General features: G+C 38.8%; 3 protein-coding genes across 3 annotated transcripts; all 3 read left to right on the top strand.

The window, feature by feature from the left end:
* The first annotated feature begins 1018 nt into the window (after positions 1–1018).
* Positions 1019–1909, top strand: LOC131434493 (brachyurin-like). The gene has a single exon (XM_058601243.1). The coding sequence runs from the start codon at positions 1019–1021 to the stop codon at positions 1907–1909; it is 891 nt and encodes a 296-aa protein (XP_058457226.1).
* A 10159-nt stretch (positions 1910–12068) lies between these two features.
* LOC131434371 (uncharacterized) lies at positions 12069–14528 on the top strand. Its single transcript, XM_058601042.1, has 6 exons — positions 12069–12605; positions 12663–12967; positions 13038–13157; positions 13356–13717; positions 13781–13941; positions 13993–14528. Exons 1-6 carry the CDS (start codon positions 12101–12103, stop codon positions 14421–14423), a joined length of 1884 nt encoding a protein of 627 aa, XP_058457025.1. The 5' UTR covers positions 12069–12100; the 3' UTR covers positions 14424–14528.
* A 6790-nt stretch (positions 14529–21318) lies between these two features.
* Positions 21319–22194, top strand: LOC131434497 (brachyurin-like). Its single transcript, XM_058601246.1, has one exon. The coding sequence runs from the start codon at positions 21319–21321 to the stop codon at positions 22192–22194; it is 876 nt and encodes a 291-aa protein (XP_058457229.1).
* Positions 22195–26071: the final 3877 nt, after the last annotated feature.

The raw sequence follows: 26071 nt of genomic DNA on the forward strand, positions 1-26071 counted from the left end.
TTATTAGCATTTTTCCACGAACGGTGGTTGAAAACAGGTACGAATCCCATAAAACTGTCTGATAAATTCTTCTAGTTTGCAGAGCTTGCTAATTTGTGGGCATGAAAACCTAATTCGGCACTACTGGTCCCCTCTTTTCCTGTTCCGAGAGCACCGAAAGTGGAGAAGAAAAACTCCTAAAACTAAAATCACGTCGATTTCTCTGCGATGCTTGAACCAATTTTCACAAATCTTGATTTGAATTAAAATTCATACTGTCTTTAAACCTACTGTGAAATTTCATCCGGATCCGACTTCCGGTTCCGCAGTTGCAGGGCGATAAGTGTCAAAGTTTTCAAATCGCCATATAGAGTGACAATATGTACTACACCGAAAGAAGAACTGTAAGATGGATAGCGTCCAAAGAGGACTCCTTTTTTCGAGGCGGGATCCGAAAATAGTCGGAATGTATTAAACCTGCAACACTATATGAAATACGCAGAGTATAATTTATTATAATTTCAAAAGTTTATCTATAGACTGTTTATAAGCTCGCACTTTAAAAATTCTTTAAAAATTGCAGTCATATTATTCAAAACAAAATTTCTGGAATGCCATAGTTCATCCGAACCTTTAACATCTGCGGAAGATCCAAGGACTCACCGTGAAAGAGACGAATTTTTATTTGATAACCTGGTACATTGGTGCCGAAACGCAAAGTCCCTCATAGTAGGGCCGAACTCATCGAACTAGGAAAGGCTAGCAACCAACGAACATAAATCGCGAACATAAGATTCACTGTTATCCTTGAGAATCAATAATTGAATGTCAGTAAGTATGGAAATTCCAAAATAATTAACCAAACGATTACAACTTTTTCTATAAATAGCCAACACTTTCTGTGGGAATATCCGAACGTAGCTTATCTTCTCATATTTATAACGTGATTATGGAATACTATGACAAAGCACTTATATCAAAAGATACTATTAAAGTCGAGAACATCCTCTCAAACGGACCATATCGTGACAACATTACGATGAAGACTGTCGCCCTGTTCGTTGGCGTCCTGGCTCTGGCCTCGGCTTCAGTCGATTTATCCAAAGTTAAATTTATTGATGAGTTGGATGAATTCTGGGAACAGTTGGATCCGTCTTTGCAAAAGCTTCGTGGAACGAATGCGGCTTCGGATAGCAGAGTAGTTAACGGCAAGGAAGCCAAGCCGGGACAGTTTCCGTACCAAGCCCTGGTGTTGAGTTACTTCGAGAATGGCAGTGGTGGATTGTGTGGAGGTACACTACTGACGCAAAACTACGTAATGACAGCGGCCCATTGCGTTTTTAAAAGAACTGTGCCTACACATGGAACCGTCACTCTTGGAGTTCACAATCGACACGTAGAAGAAGAAACCCAACAGAGAATCAATCATGGTTCCGTCAACGTTCATCCGAACTACACCGCATCGTATTTGCGTAACGATATCGCCACCATCCGACTGTCAACTCCGGCAGTGTTCAACGAATTTGTTCAACCCATCGATCTTCCCGCCATTTCGGATACACGCAGATTCTCAGGATTCACGGGAATCATCTCAGGATTCGGACGCACTACCTCTGATTCGCCTGTTTCCGACGTGGTCATGTACACTACCAACCCGATTATGACCAATGCTAATTGTCTATCGGCGTTCCACTCCTATTCGATTCAACCGCAGAACATCTGTCTATCCGGAAATATAGGTCGGTCGGTGTGTAATGGCGATTCCGGTGGCCCACTAGCCGTTCGGGAAAATAATCGAACTATACAGGTTGGTGTTGCGTCGTTCATCCACTGGAATGGTTGTGGTTCCGGTTATCCTTCTGGATTTGCCCGCGTCTCGTACTTCCTGAATTGGATAGCCGAAAACTCTGATGTTGTGCTCCGGAACTAGAATTCAAGAAGTACTGTTACAATCCCCGTCATCATATCTTGAAAAATAGTAGCGTACTTAAAAAAAATTAAAGTAGAATCTGTGATGATCCATCACCGGAATGTGGATTTGCAAAGTAAATAATTTTCTGAGATTTCGTACGTGTTCAACTAGTCATATCCTTCCAAACGGCCTGATTTTGTCGGAATTTAAAATTCAGCGATCAAACAGATTACCCATTATTGTTTCGTAAATTGGACACTGAAACCAACTATTAAATTGTTCATCAGCAAACTTTTAATAGTCAAATGTGCTTTAAAAAAACAAAACGGACACTTTAAGCTTTTCCACTAGAACTGTCATTATTGAATATTTAAAAAAAAATTGGTGACTGTGCCCGAAAGAAGCTATTACATTTCTGAACGTTTACTGTCACGCCATTTCTTTCACACATGTGTATGACTTTCTAAGTGTCCATTTTTTAAAGCACACCAATCCACAAGACTTGTGATGATGCGATAGAATTCAAGATCATTTACATTCGTACTTTAAATGACGATAATTCATTGCATAAGGAGTGTAACGAAAATAAGCTATCCACATATATTCGTGTTGTACGCATGTATTTGTGATGTTTTTTTATGTTCATATCATAGCATGCTGTGTGTTTGGCTGTTAGCTTTCGTATATTTACTTGTTCCGCGTTTTCAAAATGTCGCGTATTGAAAAGAAAGTGAAAATTAAGGTTCTGGACACATGGCTAAGTGAGAAGGGTATTACTATGCGAAAACTGGCAAAGCGGTTTGGAATTCATCATGCCAGTGGTAAAATCATCATCAATAAGTTTGGAGAACACTATTCGTTGGACAAGCTACCAGGAAGAGGCAGAAAACCCGGTTTTTCCAACCCGAAACTAGTCCAGAAAGTGGTATCTCTAATTTTGAAGAAAAAATCAATGTCAATACGTGATTTGGCCAAAAAAGCAGGAACGAGTGTCGGAATGATCCGGCATATAAAGAGGTGAGATCACCTGAAGACCTACAAGAAGCAGAAAATCTCGAAACAAAGTGTAGAACAGAAGAAGCGAGCAGCAACAAGGGCCCGGAAATTGTATTCGCGTCTTTTGCAGCGTCCGGATGCATGCGTTTTGATGGACGATGGGACTTATGTAAAGGAGGACTCGAAAATCCTTTCAGGTCCACAATGCTTTTAACTGTCGTTGTTGGGGAGGATGTGAGCGATGCGGACAGGTCGATTCAAGTAGAAAAACTCGGTCGAAAGATACTGGTATGGCAAGCAATATGATCCTGTGGTTTGAAGTCAACCACTTTTTACACTACCGGAACTATAAATGTAGAAATCTATCGATCTGAGTGTCTCCAGAACAGATTGCTGCCTTTATATAAAAAGCATAGTACACCTCCACTGTTTTGGGAGGATTTAGCGTCGGCTCACTATGCCAAAACCACTCCCAATTGGCTTGCGGAAAAGTGTATAAATTTTGATGAAAAAATATCAATCCACCAAATTATCCTACGCTTTGACCCATCGAATCGTGAAGAGAGTCTTCAAGAAGACTGGTTAGGCAGCTGGGAACATGCAGGAGTTCAACAAAATTTGGTCTCAAGCGTCCAAAAAATGCGATGCAACACTTGTCCGGAACTTGATGAAGAGCGTTCGATCAAAAGTTCGAAAATTCGTGAAGGCATAACTTGAATTTCATCCGGTTTTCCTTATGCTCAAGTTTAACCTCGTATAATAAAGGATCAATTTTTTGTTTGAATAAAATATCGTTTTTTATCATAATTTTAAAGAAAAATTTGTGGATGGCTTATTTTCGATACACTCCTTAGTAGAGATAGTCGAGTAAGCATTTTTTCAAACCCGAACCCGATCAAAAAATAAAAATCTTTACCCGTACCCGGTCCGAACCCGAAAAAATCCCGAAATCTGGAAAAACACCCCGAGACCAATACCCGTCGAGTGCGGGTTCGGGTCGGGTTTAGTCCTTCAAAAGTATGTTATGACAATCCCAGAAAACAGATTAAACCTTCCTTTGAGGCGCTCATTGTCCATTGTCAAGTAATCACTCTGTTCTCCAACATTTAGTAATGGATCCAGCCAAACACGTATTCGTAGTACGCGCACGTTCGTCTTTTTAGTCCTAAATAAGCATGTGTGGGATCCAGTGGCAGGATATTTTTCTCATCTGCAGTACTGCTCAACTATGGCGTGCTCGCGTACTTTCAGCGCCATTTTATGTATTATTATTATTACTATTGTCATTAATATTGCCCCGGCTTTGACCTCCATTTTATGTAGTTTTAACATTGTTCTGTGTAACCGCTTCGTAGAACCCGACGCTTTATCGGCATTCGATCACCACGAGACTCTCAACCATATTCACAGATTTTTCTGTAAAACCACAGATTTTTTTGGGATACTCACAGATTCTGATCACTGAACACAGATTTTATCAATATTCACAGATTTCTACAGATTTTTATGAATAAATAATAAAGATGCAGATTTTCGAAATGTTTTTCACAGATTCTCATAGATTATGATCGAAAATATGCAACACAGATGGTACACAGATGTTGAAACACAGGTTTCGAAATGGCAACTCTTCTCTCAAACTCTGCCTGCTCGAAATATATCATATTCAGCAAAGTTTCTGAATATGACCATTGCCATCATTTGAAGATTTGCTCCGAATGATTAACCAATGAGGAATTTTTGTTAAATAAATATATATGGAAAACATCTAAAACTTAAATGAAATTAGGATATCATCGAAACCACTTCGCAAAAACGGACGTAAAATAGTCGCTGAAAAACTTGATCTTTGAAGTTTGATCATTCCGTTAATTAAAGTGTGAGCTGTGAAATATTACAAGGCGGGAGCGGGTCATTGCGCCGAAAGCCATTTCGCCGAAAGTCGTTTCGCCGAATAGGTCATTTCGCCGAAAGCCGTTCCGCCGAAAGGGTAATTTCGAATACATCAAATTATTTTTTGTGTTATTATGCCTCCTGTATAACTGATGTGGCGCAGCCACATAACCGAAGCCAAGATGGCTTGGCGGCATAAAGCCGCCGAGGCGACGCCGGCTGAGCTGGCCGCCGACCCGCCGTCGGAAGCGGCGGCCTCTTGCTTACAAACCTGTAACCGCCTCGTTTGCCTGGTCTACTCAAAGCTAGGTTTCTTTTCTTTAGTTAGGTCCGAACGAGCGGTAGCGAGGTCGGACAGCACACGAACCAAATCGATTTGGCGAAGCCGCATTAGATATTTTTTTATTTAGTAAACGGAAAGTACCACATACATTTGCTTGGTAGATACCAATGGAATTGCTTTGATGATTAGTAGTCAAAAAGTTTCTTTGGGAACTCCGGGAATTCCAATCTTTATTCAAGAAGTACAATTGTAGGTCAACAAAACGGGCGTTAACGTTATCATCTTTAATTCGTCTTTATTTTAAATCGATTCCCATTACGATTTTAAAACAATTGCAGGAAATGAAATTACGAAATGACCATTTCGGCGAAATGGCTTTCGACGAAATGACATTCGGCGAAGTGGCCCATTCGGCGAAATGACATTCGGCGAAATGGCATTCGGCGAAATGACCCTTTCGGCGAAATGACCCTTTCGGCGAAATGACCCTTTCGGCGAAATGACCCTTTCGGCGAAATGACTTTCGGCGAAACGGCTTTCGGCGAAATGGCTTTCGGCGACATGACCCTGATCCTTACAGAGCTGCTATTTTTCCGGTTATAAAATTTAAGGAGAAAAACCAAACGAGGTGTAATGACTAATTTAAATGGAAAGCAAAAATAAACAACTTGTGTTATACACCTAGTGGTGTAATGAAGCCTTTCTCATATTTCTTATATTCCCGAAGTGAAATTTTTTAATTTTACTTACAATGCCTGCACAAAAAAAATTGTATGTCTTATTTTAGGAATTTCGTTCATTTTTACCTCGTCTAGAATAGAAACAGCGTCTTTAAAAAAAATTCCGCATATATCCACTGAAATTTTCGAACTGAAAGCCAGATCTTGATCAAGTTCAATAGCGTTCTGGGCACGTAAGACTTTTCATTTGAATTTAAGTTTGTGAAAATCGGTTCTGCCACCTCTGAGAAAGAAAGACTTCCGACAGCGTTCCACATCAGAATGCAGTAGTGAAGCTGAAAATAATTGGGTTCCCCGACTGGTTAGTCAACTGGATTTTTTCATACCTTTCAAATTGTAGTACATCTGTATAGCTTGGATCTTCGCGTTCAGTAGGTTTCAACATTACTTCTGGAGTTCCCCAAGGAAGTTATCTCGAACCTCTACTGTTTGTACTATTCACCAACGACCTCCGTGACAGATGGATATCGAGAGAACTCTAACATGGTGGCATCAAAACGGTATTACTTTTGCACGAGTACGATCTCCAATTGTTTTCGAGTATACTATGAACACTGTTCCGATCAAAAAAGTATCATCGGCCAAGGATCTTGGTATCATTCTCGACAGTAAACTTCGATTCACGGAATACTACTCAACTATGACAGCGAAGGTATACGCAGTGTTAGGGCTCATCAAACACAATACTCCTGACTTTAGGGATATCTATCTATTGTCTGAAGTCACTGTACGTCTCTATGGTTCGTAGCATTCTCGAATATGAAGATCGTATCGAACGAGTACAAAAAAAAACTTCATCAGATTTGCCTTTCCACAACTTCCTTGGCAAAATCGTTTACAATTACTACTTTATGAGCATCGCAGCGTTCTCATCAATCTTCCCCTTTTTACGAAATAGACGAATATACTTGCAGTGACTTTTCATATTTGATTTGATAACCCACAACATCCTCTGATGTTTCCTGAATTAGTTATCAATGTTTCTGGTAGAACAAAACCATCCATTAGATGTTTGATGTCTACATTTCAATAGCTTTTACAACCACTTCGATTTTAACATTAGTGAGGGCACTTTCAAAAGACGAACGGGGGTGAAATTAATTTAGAATTAGATTTAGTCTGTGCGATATATTTTTTTATCGGAGACGATAAACAAAGACAAATAGACTAACTTGATAAGTTGCACAGTTTGAAAATACGGATCAGCAACTTAACGTGCTACTTGGGAATGATGGTATAATATATCTGGGCATGCGAAAGTTAGGTTCGAACGTTTTGTGTGGCTTTCTCCATAGAAAGGTAATAGAATTACTGGATGAACCGACTTTTGATCGGAGCTCCGAGAGTTGTAGTGTTACATACCACGACGAGACGAGATCGGAAAATGTCTGTGTGTGTGTACACATTTCTAAATATGTTACTCTCCGCACAATTTTCTCAGAGTTGGCTGAACCAATCTTAACAGGCTTAGGCTCGTTTGAGGCCGCTACTATTGAATAAAAACTAGTAGAGTTTGTATGTCATGTTAGTGGATGGCCATACGCACCGACATCGATTATACCAGTTCCCGTGTTCTGGTGCCGGAAGTACCTGCAATAAATACTGTCCCAGAAAGTATGGACGCACTTTGATATCCCTGTAACAAGTGTTAGATATTCAAATTTTATTCGATATACTGATAATATTAGACTAAAACAGCAGAATATTATTCTCAACATTTGCTACTTAGCCATTGTAGACAAGCTGGCGCACCTTCTTGCGAACGTTACTCATTAAATTCCGTACAGGTGGATTCATGTATTTTGGGACGAAGGTGACATTTTTGGTAGTATACCATTCTACCGTTGATTTCGAGTAGTGGCAAGAAGCAAGATCTTGCCACAAGACAACAGGATCCTTGTGGCTTCGAATGATGGGTACAAGTCGTTTTTGTAAACATTCCTTGATGTATATTTTACTGTTCATTGAAGCAGTGGCGATGAAGGGTTTCGAAATCTTACCGCAGCTACAAATTGCTTGCCAGACCATAGCTTTCTTACCAAATTTTTCCATTTCAATCGATGTCTCGGACTGGTTTAACACTTGCTTTTCTCGCACCGTATAATATTGGGGTCCCGGCAAGGATTTGTAATCGAGTTTCACGTAGGTTTCGTCGTCCATGATTATGCAGTTCAAATTTCAAGCAAGAATCGTATTGTACAGCTTTACAACCCTCGGCCTGATCGATGCTTCTTGTTTCGGACTACGTTTTGGTTGTTTCTGCTTCTTATAGGTTCGAAGATTCAAACGTTCTTTAGCACGAAGAACATTTGACTTCGAAGTGCCCACATTTTTGGCCACATCCCGAACTGAAATCTTCTTCTTTTGCTCGAACGCCTTCAGTCTACGTTTATCCAACTGAGGATTAGCAGGACCATTTTTCGACCCGTTTTCGGTTCATCCTCAAAGGTGTTATCTTCACCGAACTTCCTGATTGCATTTCGCACGGCTTTTTCACTTACTCCTTCCATTTTTGCTACCTTTCTCAGTGACAGTCCGCGTTCTGTGCACCATTTGTACACAATTTTTCAACGTTGTTCTGCTGAAAGTCCACGCATTTCGAAACAAACAAAAGTGTAAACAATAGGATGCAACCATAAAAATTGACAGACTCTGAACCATTGCGAAATGGTAGCGGTTTGTGGTTGCGTCCATACTTTCTGGGACAGTCTTTAATGGAACTCACTTCTCTTTCTCATGTTTCATTCTGAAAGTTATACTTTCAAGAATCGATGAGAAACATTTTGAATAGAATATCACAGTATTATATATGAGAATACAACGATGGCTTTTGTCGTATCAAAGAACGCTCACTAGCAACTCTTCACACGATTCAATTAGTGTCAGCAAAGAGAGACGGATATCATCGCAGCAACAAAAAACCGACATGGTTCATTTAACAAAGAATAGACACCAGTGCGAGAGCGAATTTCTCTCCATGATCTGTCTGATGATCAAAGGCTACCACGCTGCTGTGGGGATTCTCTCTGAAGCAACAAACGGTCGCTTATTCTCGTTTGGCGATCCGATTCTATACGGGTAGTTGATAATTGTGATAGAATCTTTTCCTTATTGCCGCTTATTCTAACTATGTAGGGGAAGGTGTTCGGTTGCCGACACCCCACCGTAACTTTTGACAGAAAGCAGATAGCGTCAATCCGACAAATGTCATGTGTGTGCAATAGCAGCACGTTCTTTTTGTGCCGAATTGCGAAACAAACAGTCATTTGTACTTTTTGCTGCGTTCAAAATAACTTTTAATTACGTAAATATCAACACAAAAGTTTTTTTCTGACTTTTTAAGAGTATCATAAATCGGGAGCATCAATCGGAAAGGTGAGTAGATTTGAATATTTATGAGGTGAAATAGATCTATTTCGTGATTTAACACCGGGTGTTATCAAAACTTTCTCAACCAAATTTTTTTTTTCATTTTCAAAATGTCTACCAATTTCGGTTACCGGCACCCCACTTTTTTCGACAAATAGTGAAAAAATGTCAGTGATTTGCAGACTGCTCTCGAGACAGCTCTCTAGCTGCTCATACAGCAGATGCTCCGGCTAAGAAAAAAACGTTGAAGACCGGCCAAATTAATACCAAAGGCGCCACCATCCAAATATTCGACCAAGAGAGCCAAGGTGAAGTCACAATCAGACAATGAAGACTTTTGTCAATAAATTCTGTTTTTTCTTTGAATAGCTGCAGTCTTTACTTATAGTTTTCCATTTTTAGCGAAATTTCTTGGGGTGCCGTTAACCGAACACCTTTTTTAAAATGGCCAAAATTTATCGCTTTACTAAATAGAATTTTTTTTTTCAATCAAACGAATCAACTTAGTTTCTTAATCAGTTGTTAGCCAGGGACTTTAGCTTTCCATTGATGTATAGATGTCCGCCTAATGTGCACTAAGTTAGAAGTTATGAGCTAAAAAGGAAAGGGTGCCGGTAACCGAACACTCTCCGTTAATGTAATAATAATATAATATAACATAGCATAATATCATGCAACACAGTATACTATAATACAATATAATACAATACAATAACATAATACTGTATATTATGAAATATGATATATGTACATATTAATTAATATTAATATGATTAATATGAAATAATATGCTATGACACAATATAACAGTTAATGTCGCACTGTAAGTGATATAATTGTGGTTTCTTCGCAGTACTGCAGGAAATATAATATTTTTCTTTTAATAATAATAATAATAATAATAATAATAATAATAATAATAATAATAATAATAATAATAATAATAATAATAATAATAATAATAATAATAATAATAATAATAATAATAATATTAATAATAATAATAATAATAATAATAATAACAATAATAATTATATATAATATAATGTAATATAATGCATTTCAATATATAATAAATGATGTCATTAACAACAGAATTATATGTTGTATTATACTATGATAAACAATGCACTTTAGGATTGGCTTATAAGTTATTTCGCACCCGCTCATTCTGATACTAACGCAGAAGGCGATAGCACCCTGTCGACGCCGTTCTATTGACCAAATGTCATCATAGACACACGGGAAGGCATGAGATAGGAACTTAAGAGGACTTAGTTATCTCACGCCAAATAATTTAGCCTCTATCATGCCTCAGTAGTATAAGTGCTAGACATCTTTATAAATTACTATTTTTCGAAAAGTAAAAGCAAAGCGTATGTATATAAATCAGTTCATTCAAAATATTTGGTTAAAAGGTACATATTAATAATGGTTATCGTGTCTTGTTATCGAGCAGAAGATGTTAAAAATTGAAAGCAAAAGAGGTATTCTGAAATTGTAGAACGCTTCAAAATTGTATTGTAAAGGGGCTATGATCCACTGTAAAATTGTTCCGAAATGCTATAATTTCCTTCTAATATATCTGGTTGGAATTCATTTCATTGTTCTGTTCTCTCTTCTATGATGTGTATAATTTGCGTAGAGACTAAATCAGTTCACATTAACGATAACGATAAATTTTGACGAAGATGACACAAAAATTTATCCACATTTTGTAGATGTTTATGTCGTTTTCGCTTGATGCCAAACCTTACCCAGTTTCCACTCTAACTGCTGTCAAACCGTTTGTTTGAAGCTAGTTTCGAGCCTAGTTTCAACGTTGTTGAACTGAAAATCGAGTCAGTTTCGAACGTGGTTTTTATATCAGGTTTGCTCAAATCGCCGTTGCTAAGTGCGTAACCAACACAGTTTCGGGAAAAGTGTTTGTTTGAGGAAACTACCCTGGATCAGTTTCAGTTTTCTCAAGCGAAAACGACATCATTGTAACGCTTCGGGAAAATCGCTTTCGTAACTGGCATCAATTATCAATCCATGATCGTTACTGAAATCTAAAAAGACGTCTTGTCTATTCGTTTTGAATCGAACTTCTTCACTGGTCATATGGCGTTGTTTCAGATTTTACAAAATATTTCAAGCCGCAACCACTGATTCCGTCACTGAGTAGATTATTTTTGCACAAATAGTAAGAGCATTGGCAAGAAAATAACTAAAATGCTAATGCTTCTTGCATGTTTGTGTATTCGAGGCGCATGGCGACGAAGGTGACTTCCTTAGCAACCAAAACAGTGTTGCTCAAAATGATTATTTGTATCACTCAATACTGATGGTAAATCTCTCACGAACAATTTTTAATTCCGATTTTTCTTCGGAGTTGTCTGGTCGTGTCGTCGGCTGTACTGCGCCGAAATTTGATGTGACTCTAAATATGAATTTCGGGAAGGGCCAGGACCCTTGCGAACCCCCACTCCCTCTGGGTACGTGCCTGACCAATGAAGATATGGGAGTTGAAATGATAAGATGATGATGTGTGGGTGCGCTGAATTCGAGATATCGAACGAATCGCTAATAGAAAAATAGTTGAAAATTTTTGTCAATAAAGTGGATCTCACAGACTGCAACTTGTTTTCGAATAGTTCGGTACTTGTAAAGTTTGATTGTTTCAAATCTCGATTTACCATTCTTATGATGATCTAAGTTCAACTGGAAAGAAAACCTACGAATGTACCGAGACGAACGCTGGTTACCCTATCCGTATCCATTCCGGGCAGCGGTTGGGAATAACGCTGATGAGAAATATTCTTATCGGCTCTGTTCGATCTTCAATTTGTACCGAGGCTACATGACAATAAAAAGACAGAGGCTATCAGTTTTGAGTCAAAGTGTTTCAGTTTGCCATTGACAGAGAAAGCACAGCTTCGGTGCGTTATGTTCAAATATCTTTCCACATTCCTGACGCTTGTAAGCTGCGTTCCCGGAAGAGCTGTCGGTCAGCCGGCACGATCAAGTGATGTTTCAGAAATGCTAGCCTTGTCGACTTTCTGGATTCGTTTACCAAATGTGGATTATCGTGCCAGAGCCAACGAAGGTGGCCCGGGTGGCGGTTCAAAAATAGCAGGGGGATCGATCGCCAACCAACAGCAGTTTCCGTATCAGGCAGCAATTCTAATCAATTTCCCCGATGGTTCGGGAACTCTTTGCGGTGGTTCGATTGTGTCAATAACTTTTGTACTGACAGCAGCGCACTGTCTGGGAGGTGCCCTGGATGCTACGGTTGTTGTAGGCACTAACATCGTCAGCATTCCCAGTGACGACCAGGCGATAGAAATTGATGTCACCTTTCACGATATGCTGGTACATCCGGATTACGATGCGGTCAATGTTTTGCACGATATCGCCATTTTACGGCTAACGAAGGCACTGGTATTTTCAGGTGAGTTTGGCTTTCACGAAACGGAATTCGATAAAACCAACGCTTGGTTGTTTCTAGATAAGATTCAACCGATCCGGCTTCCATCCAAACAGGAAGCTTTGCTAGAGCTAGTAAGTGTTGATGCAACCGTTTCCGGTTGGGGAGCCTTGAGTGGAGATGAATTTGCGGATATTTCCGACAGTTTGAAACTTGAACTTCGTTTCGTTAGCAATCCAATTATTTCCAACGAGTCGTGTGAAAAGGTATTCGAAGACATGATACGAAACTCGCACGTTTGCGTCTCGGGAGCAAATGGACGAAATGCCTGTCAGGGAGATTCGGGAGGTCCGCTTTCTGCAAATTTAAACAATCAGGCAACACTGGTATGAATGAGTGTGACGTCACCACAGCTATGGCTAGCGCAATAACGATTGGTTTTTGGACTGATTTCAGATTGGTATTGTTTCCTACGGATCCACCGAAGGCTGTGAAAGGGGTTCCCCGGTTGTTTATACGCGGGTTGGTTACTACTTGGACTGGATCTCTCACCACACCAGGATAGCGATTGAAGGTTAAGCACAAATATTTCTACCAAATAAATACATTTTCCATGACTGCATCGCTTTTGATTCTCTAAATCGAAGAAAAATCCTAGCTGTGTTTGACTTTATACAATACTATCTAATCATTCCGGTATCGCAATAACCAGTACAGCAGTCATTAATTGCCATCAAAAGTATAAATACGGTTCACCATGAGATTAGCATTTAGTACTATCCCATAAAATCCAATTCCATAGTAGCTCGATTAGGTTCCGATTACGGTTTGGCCATGATTAAGAAAGCAGTAGCCACTCTGGTGTTTGGTATTTTCCTACTAGTAGTAGTCAGTGCCAATCGCGAAATTGTAACGGAAACTGCGCGAATATATAAGTTACCGATTACGAAAGTGCTACCGGATTTCGACTTGGAGAATGTTCCCAGCCGTCGAGTTTCCGGTGGTGAGCTCGTGCAACCGGAGGATGTTCCCTACGCGGTCGGTATGCTAACTCAAGGTCCCACCGGAACTCGATGGTGCGGTGGATCACTAATATCTACTAGCTTCATTGTTACGGCAGCGAATTGCTACGTCATGTAAGGATGTATGCGTACGAGCGAAACAAAAAATTTTAACTTTAAAAACAACCCGATTTCCAGTGTTTCAGCACCCGTAACAGCACTTTTGGGTGCCTCCAATATGACGGATGTCACCGACATTGTTCCGGCAACGACATTGATTTTGCACATCGGCTATGATCCTCAAACAAACCAGAACGACATTGCACTACTGGAACTGTTCCGTGACGTGGCCATTGGACGTAAGTCAAACATTTCCGAATGACAACATCTAAGAATTTTGTTTTCCACAGCGACCATCAGTCCAGTTCGCCTGCCAAACTGGCGACAGCTGCCGTCGAGCTTCAACGGACAGTTGGCCACGGTGTCCGGATGGGGAGCTTTGTGGCAGAACGCACCGGAACTGTTGCCTCTGAATGAGCTGCGACGGGTTGGGCTTCCGGTTATTTCGAACAGTGCCTGTGGTTTACGGTTTCCGGGTGCCATCTCGGAATCGCAGATTTGCGTCGAAGCTGAGATCGGTTCGCCCTGTTCCGGAGATCAGGGAGGTCCGCTGACGGTGGCAGATCCCGATGGCAACAGCACTCTGGTGGGCATCTTTTCGTACGTTTCGATATTCGGTTGCAACTCTGGGTGGCCGGCGGTGTTTACCCGAGTGACAAGCCATCTGCTGTGGATCGAAACCAACGCAAATGTGACGATTCTAGATGATTTCGAGTATTGAAAAATGTGTTGCACGTGGAATTTTTGAATAAAAAGATTGGGTTGTATGAATAAAATGTAGTAAAGTGTGATGTTTGTAGTAACTACCATTTCATAAATATAAATATACTAGTCGATTATCAAGTTATGTTGACCTTTCGACATTTTCCATTATTTATTATTTTATCTCAATAATTAAGCCTTATAATTTAATCATCATCTCGTAAATATCATAAATGTACTTCTTTCATCCATTGGTGGTGCGAACCTAGAACGTTTGAGTTGCCATTCTCTGCTTTCGTCCATATTCTGCTCATAAGAGAACTCGATTTTTCTTAAATAATTTCTTCCCTTTTGCCCAAATGTGTTAAAAATTATTCACATAAGCATCAGGATCATAACATCTCCTATGCGATTAATTTTCATCGCAGACATTATCATTATATGGCTAGTACTATGGATCCTACTGACATAAAAGGCTCGAACATACGACAACTGGCTTGTGAGACCAGTGTCCTATGCATTGAACCGCCATTCGGCATATTGCGCATATTCGGCTTTGGTGTTATTGATGAGGTCGATGTCAACCATTGACCGGGCATAGCGTAATATATTTTCTTCTTGGAATTATCATAGAAAATAAATTTTCAACCCAAAACTTACCGGTTAACGAAGCGTACTTATGAAGAAATTACTCTGAAAATGCGTCCTGACTCTGAATAAAACTACAAGGATCAGCCCCATGGGGTTGTTCGAGTCGTTGATGTGGAACAAGGCAACCAAAATTTCTAATGATCTACAATCAAAAAGTTCAATCAATCCGAACCAACACCGAACATCATTTGTCTTGATTTGCATTTATTTTATGACCGACGAAATTACACCATTAGCCCAAATATATGCAATTATATCTTTGTACATACTTGCGATTTCGATAATTAAGCTTCTCTTCGCCAAGCTTGTGTTCAAGTTTTTTATGCAAGCAGTTTTTTAGCGTTAAGTTTCTCTACCATTCTGCGATTTAGGTTAAAGCGATAAACTATTTCTCATTATCAATCGAGTTCATCTAATATAAATTAGAAATTAATCTTAAGCACTCAAAATTTATCCAGAGTTAGTTGTCAATTTCTCATGGGAAAACGACATAACATGGAATTCCGAGCTTGCATGACACAAGATCAGAGCATACCAATTAAGGGCTGAGGCCAGTGTATTTTAGGGTGTTTTAAAGGCGCTTCAAATCTGATTTTCTTAGAAACGGTGACGAATATCAAAAAACCAAACTGACAATCTCTTAGAAATTTAGTTTAGATTATTCTGTGAAAATTTCAGAATGATTGTTTGACTTAAGCGGTCGGGAAAGTCTTTTTTCTGAAGGAAGAGTTGCATAGCTGAAAACGGCAACTTTCTACTTGTTCATTGAATATCTCGCCTTTAAAAGCATGGATCAAAAAACTATCCTGACAATGTCTAGATAATTTAGTTTAGATGCGATTAGTGCATAAAAACATGTATGTTGTCGCGATGAAAATTAAGTGACAGTTATTTTTGTGGAGGTAAGTCGATTTCTATGTCGACGCCATTTTAGTTCCCTGGTAACGTAACGAAACATGAGAGAAAAATAAAATCGGCTCATCAAGGCTGCCAAACAAGCGGTAGCTTTATTAGATTTTATGTGATGTAGTCAAACTTGTAACCGAAAATATCAAAACTTTCTTGGCCACCCGGCCACATCGAGAGTCATTTTATACATTTACGAGAGAGCATGAAGAGAAATGTAATACGCACAGCGAGCGACACGGTTTTACGCTAACAACTGGCATCAGCCCTTAAAGCTTCAAATCGTTTCATGGCACGTTTTTGTCTTGCTGTCTAGCAACAACCTACCTCTAGCATGCTAGGAATATGACTGAAACGTTAGCTTTAATTTCGCTTCTATTTATAGATTCGCGTGCTTCCAACAGCTTCGCTTTTGCATCGATTGACCAATCAGAGCGATGCTTTCTCTTTGATACATCGCTTACTCCTTCAAAACCGTCGACTATGGCAGGGAAATCCGGTATGCTGGAGATTTTTTGCAGACAAAATAGGACACTGCTAGCTATTAATCAACATTTCTATGATATACAATTCAAAATACATGGCTATGAACATTCAAATCAATACGTAGAAATATTTCCTATCAAATGATGAAATAATATTAATAATTGATACAAAACTGACTGAGCTGTAAGTGTTTAAAACCTGACCACATTTCTACGTGTAGTTTGTGATTTGCACCCCTAATAAAGATGTGTTCCACATCAAAAAATATATTTTTACAATAGGTTCGTTTATTGATGAATTCCAAAATTTCAGTACGGCGGTGTACGATGAACGGTAGGGCCCATTGATGAACGATGAAGAGAGAAAGGAGAATGGCATACCTGGTGAATTTTCGACGACGTGCGTGGCGAACGACAGGTGGCGTTACTTCTGGTGTTCACTGTTGGTCGACGTAGTCTGCATTCCGACGGATAACCGTCCCAGCTGCTTTGAGATGTATGCCGATCTGTCCAGTTGGCTAAACGAGGGACGCCGGCCTCTTATAGTTCCGATGACTGCACTCGTAGGGTAAACGGATTTAAACGTGCACCTCCCAGAGTCAAAGGTTTCACAGGCCCGCTGGTCAATGGTTTCACAGGCACGTGTGTGGTAGGTGTTCCGGTGAATGAAAGCCGGAACAACTTATATAGCACAATTGAACTTTTGGCGGTTTTATTTCTACGCCGCGTTGAACTAACTGAACTTTTATCGAAAATAAAGGACTCAAAAGAAAACGTCCTATGCCACTCAAGATCACTTATCGAATGCCTTCACGATCCTCCGTTCAACTGTTTGCCATTTCTCATTTCTCTCTTTCTCTCTCTCACTCGTTATCCGGATACAGTAGTGTTGTGGAGTAAAAATTCCCAAGAAGTGGTACAATTTTAGCTGTACTCCCTGTTCTCGAACGTATTAGAATTTTAGCTATTAGTGAGGTCTTTTCGCCGTTTTTTGCCGTTGCGGTGTTTCCGGTACATAGATTCCGCACGATAATACCTATCCAACCAGCCATAGATTGTTGAAATCCGTCCATTTTTAAAGGAGATATCGAAATTTTCGTGTAAGCGACTTTTTCCCCTATTTCAGCAGTAGAGGTTTTGAGCGATGTCTGGCAAAGAAATGCTTGGGAGCAACATAAAACACGATTTTTTCTACTTTTACATTCAAAAGACTGTGTACAGCATGATATTTTGCTCGGACCGATTTTAGCACGGTTCGTTTTTGGCAACATAATCGTTCGAATATGCCATATGTAAACCAGATGCTGGCGGAATTTTGGAGTTGAAAGCAATTCCATAATTATATTGATTTAAGCTACTTACAGCAATAAATGGGGTTGGCCCGGGTTGGCGGTTCAATGCATAGGACGCTGGTCTTACAAGCTAGTTGTCGTATGTTCGAGCCCCGATCTGAAAGGATTCGTAGTGTCAGTAGAATCGTAGCACCAGCCATGCACTGGTTCTGTACACTCTGAATCGGCTGCGAAGTCTGTTGAAACAGAAAGGCCAAATTCCACAAAAGGAATGTAATGCCAGGACTTTGCTTTTTACGCAATAAATGCTGGTAGAATATAACAGCCATATATCATTCGAATCATTTCGTCGAGATCATCAAATGCGTGTGTGACAAATAATTTCACTCAATTTTCTCGGAAATGACTCAACCGTTTTCTACAAACTCAGATTCATATGAAAAGTCGTATGCTTCCAAACAAAGTTCCTGAATTATGTTTGGTTCCGACCTCTGGTTCCGGAACTACTGGATGATATGTGAAACGAAATTAAAACTGTGTAACTCATTCTTCTCGTAAATGGCTTAACCGATCTAAGATTCAAATAAAAAGTTCTAAGATTCTATAAGACATCTTGTTTTTCAGTCAGATCCAACTTCCGGTTTCGGAGATACAGGGTGATTACTATAAAAATGTCTATTTCACATAAATTATTCAGGTTTATCGGGTTAGCAGATTTGAATAGTCGATTACCAAGTAAAAATACTTCATTTTTGGTTGTATTCAGTTTTCGTTTCGGAAGGCACCCAAAAATTTAATTCGCACTACGATTCCTCAAAGATGTCTACATTGTTTTTCAAACATTTTGAAACAAATGAAAACTATATAGTTTCTCAGGTGAATTTGTCTGACTTCGGGTACACCGAATTTCAAAAACAAAAATTAAAATTAAAATAAATTCTATCCAATTCTGACTTCCGATTCTGGAATTGTAGGATGATGAATTTTTAAAATTCAAAGCGATATAGAAGATGACAATCCCGAAAAGCTTTAAAGTTGGACTCAAAAATATTGCAATTTATTCGTCATATGGCCATACGAATCGGTTTGGGTTATGCTGGTTCCTGAATACCGGCTCTGGAAGTACTTTAAATTACCCTAAACTCTAAAGTGGAAATTACTTCGACATATCATGGAACATTTGATCGATTGTTACACTTTTAGATTCAAATTCGATCCGATTTGCAGTTTCGACATTACAGAGTAATGAGTGAATAAAATCTCAAATTTCCACTTAAAACGACGGACAGTAGAATAATGTCATGAAAACTGAAACACTTGTTGAGTCACTTCGAATGATTCGGCAAGCTTCTCTTGCGTTAGACTCGGATCTTCATCGAGTAATGCCTTCTACTGTTTGTCTTCTAATTATTTTGGTTGTCCAGAGCGAGGCCTGTCTTCAACGATGAAATCTCAATTTTTGAAACGTTTTGAAACGACGATGAAATCTCAATTTTTGAAACGTCGAAACCCTACATAATCTTTCATTTGAAGCCAGAAATGTTTTTTGCCAGTCACGTCGAAAATGACTGAGAGTCGAATGAGATACTCGATAATTCTATGACAAAGCAGAAGTATATACAGTCAAAGATAGGTAACTCTTTTTATTTTCTCTCTCATTCGTCTATTCCCTGCTGAAGTAGAAAATAAAATCAAAAGAGTACTAACAGAATCATAAATCGATAAAGTTCACTATTCTTTGCAAAAAGTCATCGGACTTGAAGTTTGTTGGAGTAAATGAATATATTTCAATATTTATGCTGTTCGATTATTATTTGGTCACATCGTCATCAAGTAATGACAGGAGAAATGATGATAATATCAATTGCATCAGCAATTAATGAGCGTCGTGACGAGTGAAGCATCGAGAGAATTTTAGGTTTGTCAAACCAGCTTTCAGACACTAAATACATAGTGATTTAAAGAAGCTGGTTGGCATTCGTAGAGCCTGCTTTATTGTGCAATGTTGCTGTGATATTTATAGAGAAAATTCTGATCAAAAAGTGTTACTAATCAACTACTTCTTTATTCCTCTATCTTATCACTTCCCGAACCAATCCTCAAACCTGTCGCCCAACACTCAGGATCCCAGGATCGTATTAACTCGGTTATTCTAATCGGATCAAATTTAACTCTGTTCGTCTGTCAACTCACATAAATGGTACTGACACTCCAAACGTAAAACCCAATCCACAAATACTTCATCCGATTTCATTTTCATTTCACTGCAACTTCATTCACTCCTTGGTAGCATCGCACATTTCGTGAAAATGTTCATTCAAAGTAAAAATAATAGCCTTGTATACATTTTCCGCTCCTTTGACAATTCCACTTGAAATTCGTTTCTCTTGCATCTCGATAATACCGAGTAGATAATTGCCAGCGAAAATTGTTTATCCCGTCAATTTAGTGGTAGCTTCCACAGTAGGTTCAACCGTCACGATTCGTTCAAACTTGTTCCGGAAATGGCCATGATCCTGACAACCATTTTGTTCTGCGGTTTCCACCGCCAGTCGATGTTCCCTTCATATCCGAAATGGTCAACCAAGAACATCTCGCAGAAAAAAAGTTATTGTAATCGTTAAAAATACGTTAATTTTAGATTCCAGCGATCACGGCAGGATCACCAATGAGATATTTTTTAAAGAAAACTCTAACAAAAAATGTCGTACTAATCAACCACTTTCTTATTCCTCCGTCTTACCACTTCCCAAGCCATTCAAATCGTCATTCAAAATGACGATGCAAAACTAATACGCGACGGTACGTGCGGCTCTGAGTGTATCTTTTTTTTAAAAAAATCATCTTTTCTGTGAGTTTCTCATTCATTTGGCTTCTCTATATGTTTCCACTTAGTCATAGCAAAAACTGATCATAGTTATGGCGACTTTACGCCAAATCAACTAAAAATGATTAAATCATTATAACCGTTTCCTGTCAAACCCTTTCCGAGAATACGAAGAAGCTCATCAATTAACTCAATCGGATTAAGAAACTTCTTGGGATTAAGAAACATTTTTGGGTTTACTGATGCCATAGTCAATATCTGTTGTCTTTGGGGATAATTCAGAAAACTTGCAAATATTACAAGGCCAGAAGCTTTGGTTACTACTTTTGTGAAATGATATACTGATAAATCAATATTAATATTAGTTGATATCGATGTTGATCGGTCAAACTTATCTAATGCTTTACGCAAGCACTTTTCGAACCCATGGTGCAAATTTTGGCCATTAAACGACATTTCTATGGATTCTTCCTGAAAGAACCGGATGTTTCAATATTAGATGACATTTGTGATCAAATGTCTGAAATGGAAATTCCAAACATCCACCAATTCCCATCAAAAATTGTCAAAGCATTCTGTGGGAATATCCGAACGGAAATCATTTTTTCTGGTTTCATCAGTTCATCTTCTCAAGCTTATCTTCTTCCATGTGGCGATTATAACACTCAACTGTTATCAAGCGATACTATAAAAGTCATAGATATCGGCTCGAATCCATCACATTAAGCCGAAACATATCGTGACAACATTACGATGAAGACCATCGCCCTGCTGATAGGTGGTTTGGCTTTTGCCTTGGCATTTGTCGATTTGTCGAAAGCAGAGCGCACTAAGAAGTTTGATTGGTTTTGGCCACAGCACCGTGGATCGAAGCCGCTTCCGGATAGTAGAGTAATAAACGGCCAGGAAGCCCGACCTGGTCAGTTTCCATACCAGGCACTGGTGTTAAGCTTCTTCGAGGATGACGAGTCTGCACTGTGCGGAGGTACGTTACTGACACAGAACTACGTACTGACGGCTGCCCATTGTGTCATAATTGATAGCTTGGTAACACATGGAACCGTCACTCTGGGAGTTCACAATCGACAGGTCGAAGAGGAAACCCAACAGAGAATCGATTTCGCCTCAATCAACGTTCATCAAAACTTTTCCGAATCGTTACTAATAAACGATGTCGCCACCATTCAATTGGCAACTCCGGCAGTGTTCAACGATTTCGTTCAACCCATCGATCTTCCGTCAGTTTCGGATACACGTCGGTTCTCTGGATTCACGGGAACCATCTCAGGCTTTGGACGTACCTCCCCTGAAACCGGATCGCTTGCTTCCGATGTGATCATGTACACTAGCAATCCGATCATGACCAATTCCGGCTGTCAATCTTCGATAAGTACTATTCAGATTCAAGCGCAGTACATCTGTCAGTCTGCTGCAGGCGGTCGGTCGGCGTGTCATGGAGATTCCGGAGGTCCACTAACCATTCGGGAAAATGGTCGTAGTCTGCAGGTTGGCATTGCTTCGTTCGTTCGTGGCGGTGACTGTGGTGCCGGCGTTCCAGTTGTATTTGCTCGGGTCCCATATTTTCTGGCTTGGATTCGTGAAAACTCCGATGTAGTGCTGCGAGACTAAAGTTGTTCAAATGTTTAATCTTGTGATAGAAGTGATGGTGCTTGTCATGAATAATATCTATATATTCATTCGGAAAATCCTTTACCTCCTTACCGTCAGTGAATATTTTGTAAACAGATTCTTTTGTAATTTATCAATAAAAATTGAACTTGTATTTTTTTGACATTCAGCCCAAGGTATCCTTCATGGCGGTTACCTTGGGTCACAACTTTATTCAACTCTCATAAATGAATTTAGACTACTGCAATTGATAGAACTTTTTATATTACTGTTTCTTGTAGAGAAAAATACGATTAATGTAGCAGTTGCCCACATACCTTATGATAAGAAAAAGAACCGGAATTTTCATTTTAACATTCCCGCGCTTGTCAAATCGGTAAACTTTTATTCTCTCAACGTTGGCAACACTGTTATACACATTCTGTCAAATTTTGACGCATATCGTACGATTAGTTTTTGTTTGGCGTCTATACAAAGAAGTTGAAAAATTTTCGTGTGACGATTTTTATAATGGATGAAAATTTAGAACAACGTGCGTGCATCAAATTTTGTATTGCAAATGGATTTAAGTGTTCCGAAACGTTGAAAATGTTAGAAAAGGCCTTTGGTGAATCGTGTCTAGGAAAAAACACAGGCATACGAGTGGTATAAACGCTTCAAAGGTGGTCGTACAAGCTTGGATCATGATGAGATCCTTGGCCGCCCAACAACATCTGTTACTGAAGAAAACATTGAATCGGCGAAGCAAATCGTGTTGCAAAATCGTTCTGTGCCGATTAGAGAGATTGCTGTGTTGTTGGGCATCTCTTCTGGATCAGCCGAACACATTTTAACTGATGTTTTGGGGTTGAAACGCGTCGCTTCTCGGCTGGTGCCAAAAAAGCTGAATTTCATTCAAAAACAGCGTCGTGTTGATGTGGCCAAAGAGATGATTTCCAACGTAGATAGTGACCCCACATTCATCGAATGGATCATAACTGGTGATGAAGTGTGGATCTATGAATTGACGTCGAAACCGCACAACAATCGACCGAATGGCGTTTCGAAGGCAAGCCGTTGTTCAAAATTTTCATCCATTATAAAAATAACCACAGGAAAATTTTTCAACTTCTTTGTATAGACGCCAAACAAAAACTAATCGTACGATATGCGTCAAAATTTGACAGAATGTGTATAAAAGTGTTGCCAACGTTGAGAAAATAAAAGTTTACCGATTGGACAAGCGCGAGAATTTTAAAATTAAAATTCCGATTCTTTTTTTATCATAAAGTATTCGTAGTTAAGCAATACTATCCAAGATGAAATGTGAAAATGCGAAAATTATTCATTTGAAGTGAAATTGTTTTCTACACTCGACGCAATACATTCACTGAGCATTTTTTCCTATAGAAAGGTATTCGAGTTGCTGGAGAATCGACTTTCGAACGGAGCCTCGAAGACCCATAATGTTACATACCATTCGAATCAGCTCGACGAGATCAGAAAATGTTTGTGTACACCTTTTAAAGATATTTTTACCGCACAATATTCTCGAAGATGTCTGAGCCGATTTTAACAAATTACGGCTCGTTTAAAAGAGCCATTGATCAAGTTCAAAGATCGAATGGCTGTGACTTCTGGTTCCGAAGTGACGTAAGTGACAACAAGCATTATTTTTTTGCCACTCAATTTTCTCCGAGATGGCTGAGCCAATTTCTAAACCCTAGGCTCGTTTGAAAGGTACTATTGAATTATGGACCAAATTTGAAGATCAAATGGCTGTCAATCTTGGTTCCGGACATATAAAGGTATAAGTGACGTAAGCGAATACCGGTACATTTTTCATCGGCTGAATTTTCTCGAAGTAACTGGACTACAACTTTTATGGCGAAAGTTTCCGTTTCGAGAGATGCAATGTTATATGTGACGTAACCGACAATTCCCAGTGTTTTTAAATGCAACAAAATTTCTCAGATATAAAAGAGTCGATTTCGAAAGACTTGGACTCGTTTGAAAGCTACTATTAGGTTATGTGATAAGCTGGTCGAGGAAAAAAACATTACAAATGTTTTAAAGAGGCTGTTTAAATGGCAAGTTTGGGCATTTTGGGCGAATTTTTTGGGGGGAATTTTCTTTTGGGCGAATTTCTTTTTGGGCCAAATTTCTTTCGGGCGAATTTCTTTTTGGGCAAATTTCGTTTTGAGATTTTTTTTTGTGAATTTTTTTTGAACGAATTTTCTTTTTGACGAATTTCTTTTTGAGCAAATTTCCTTTTGGTGAATTTTCGTTTTGAGCATATTCCTTTTGGGTGAATTTCCTTCTGAGAAAATTTCCTTTTGGACAAAGTACATGTTGAGCAAATTTCGTTTTGGGCGAGTTTTTTATGGTGAATTTTCTTTTGCTTGAATTTCTTTTTGGCGAATTTTTCTTTTGGTGAATTTTTTTGGGCGAATTTCCTTTTGGGTAAATTTTTTTTCGGGTGAATTCCATTTTGAGCAAATGTTGTTTGGGGGGAATTTTCTTTTGGGCGAATTCCCTTATGGGTAAATTTTCTTTCAGGCGAATTTCTTTTTGGCAAATTACGTTTTCAGATGTTTTTTAGTGAATATTCTTTTGAGCGAATTTCTTTTTGGCCGCTTTTTCTGTTGAGCAATTTCCTTTTGTGCAAATTTCCTTTTGGGCAAATTGTCTTTTGGGCGAATTCCATTTTGAGCGAATTTCTTTTTGGGCGAATTTCTTTGGGGCAAATTACGTTTTGGGCGATTTTTTTGCGAATCTCCTTTAGGGCGAATTTTCTTTTCGAGCAAATTTTGTTTTGAGCGAATTGTTTTATGGTGAATTTTTTTTTGCTCGAATTTCTTTTTGGGCGAATTTTTTTGGGCAAATTTCCTTTTGGATAAATTTTTTTTTGGGCGAATTCTATTTTGAGCTAATTTCTTTTTGAGCCAATTTTCTGGGGGGAATTTTCGTTTGTGCAAATTTCCTTTTGGGTAAATTTTCTTTCGGGCAAATTTCTTTTTGGGAGAAATTCGTTTTCAGATTTTGGGCAAATTTTCTTTTGTGCGAATTCCATTTTGAGCCAATTTCTTTTTGGGCAAATTTCCTTTTTGGCGAATTTCCTTCTGGGCGAATATCATTTTGAGCGAATTTCGTTTTGGACGAATTTTTATGGGAGGAATTTTTTTGGGATAATTTCCTTTTGAGTAATTTCCTTTTGGGCGAATTTCCGTTTTGGGCAAAAATTTTTTTGCGAATTACTTTGGGGCAAATTTTGTTTTGGGCGATTTTTTTTGCAAAATTCCTTTTGGGCGAATTTTCTTTTTGAGCAAAATTCGTTTCGGGCGATTTTTTTTATGGTGAATTTTCTTTTGCTCGAACTTCTTTTTGGGTGATTTTTTTTTTGGGCGAATTTCTTTTTGGGTAAATTTTCTTTTGGACGAATTCCATTTTGAGCAAATTTCGTTTTGGGCGAATTTTTTGGGGGGAATTTTTTTGGGCGAATTTTCTTTTGGGTAAATTTTCTTTCGGACGAATTTCTTTTTGGACAAAATTCGTTTTCAGATTTTTTTTAGTGAATTTTCTTTTGAGCGAATTTCTTTTTGGGCGATTTCCTTTTGAGCAACTTTCTTTTGTGCAAATTTCCTTTTGGATAAATTTTCTTTTGGGCGAATTCCATTTTGAGCCAATTTCTTTCCGGGCAAATTTCCTTTTTGGCGAATTTCCTTCTGGGCGAATATCATTTTGAAAGCAAATTTACTTATTTGTAACTTTTCTTTTGAATAAATTTCGTTTTGGGCGAATTACATTTCGGGAAAATTTTGTTTTGGTGATATTTTTTTGGGATTTTTTTTTATGGTTCGATTTCGTTTTGGGCAAATTTCCTTTTGGGTGAATTTCA

The sequence above is a fragment of the Malaya genurostris genome, chromosome 3 (genome assembly GCF_030247185.1).
Source record: "Malaya genurostris strain Urasoe2022 chromosome 3, Malgen_1.1, whole genome shotgun sequence".
Classification (NCBI taxonomy): Eukaryota; Metazoa; Arthropoda; class Insecta; order Diptera; family Culicidae; genus Malaya; species Malaya genurostris.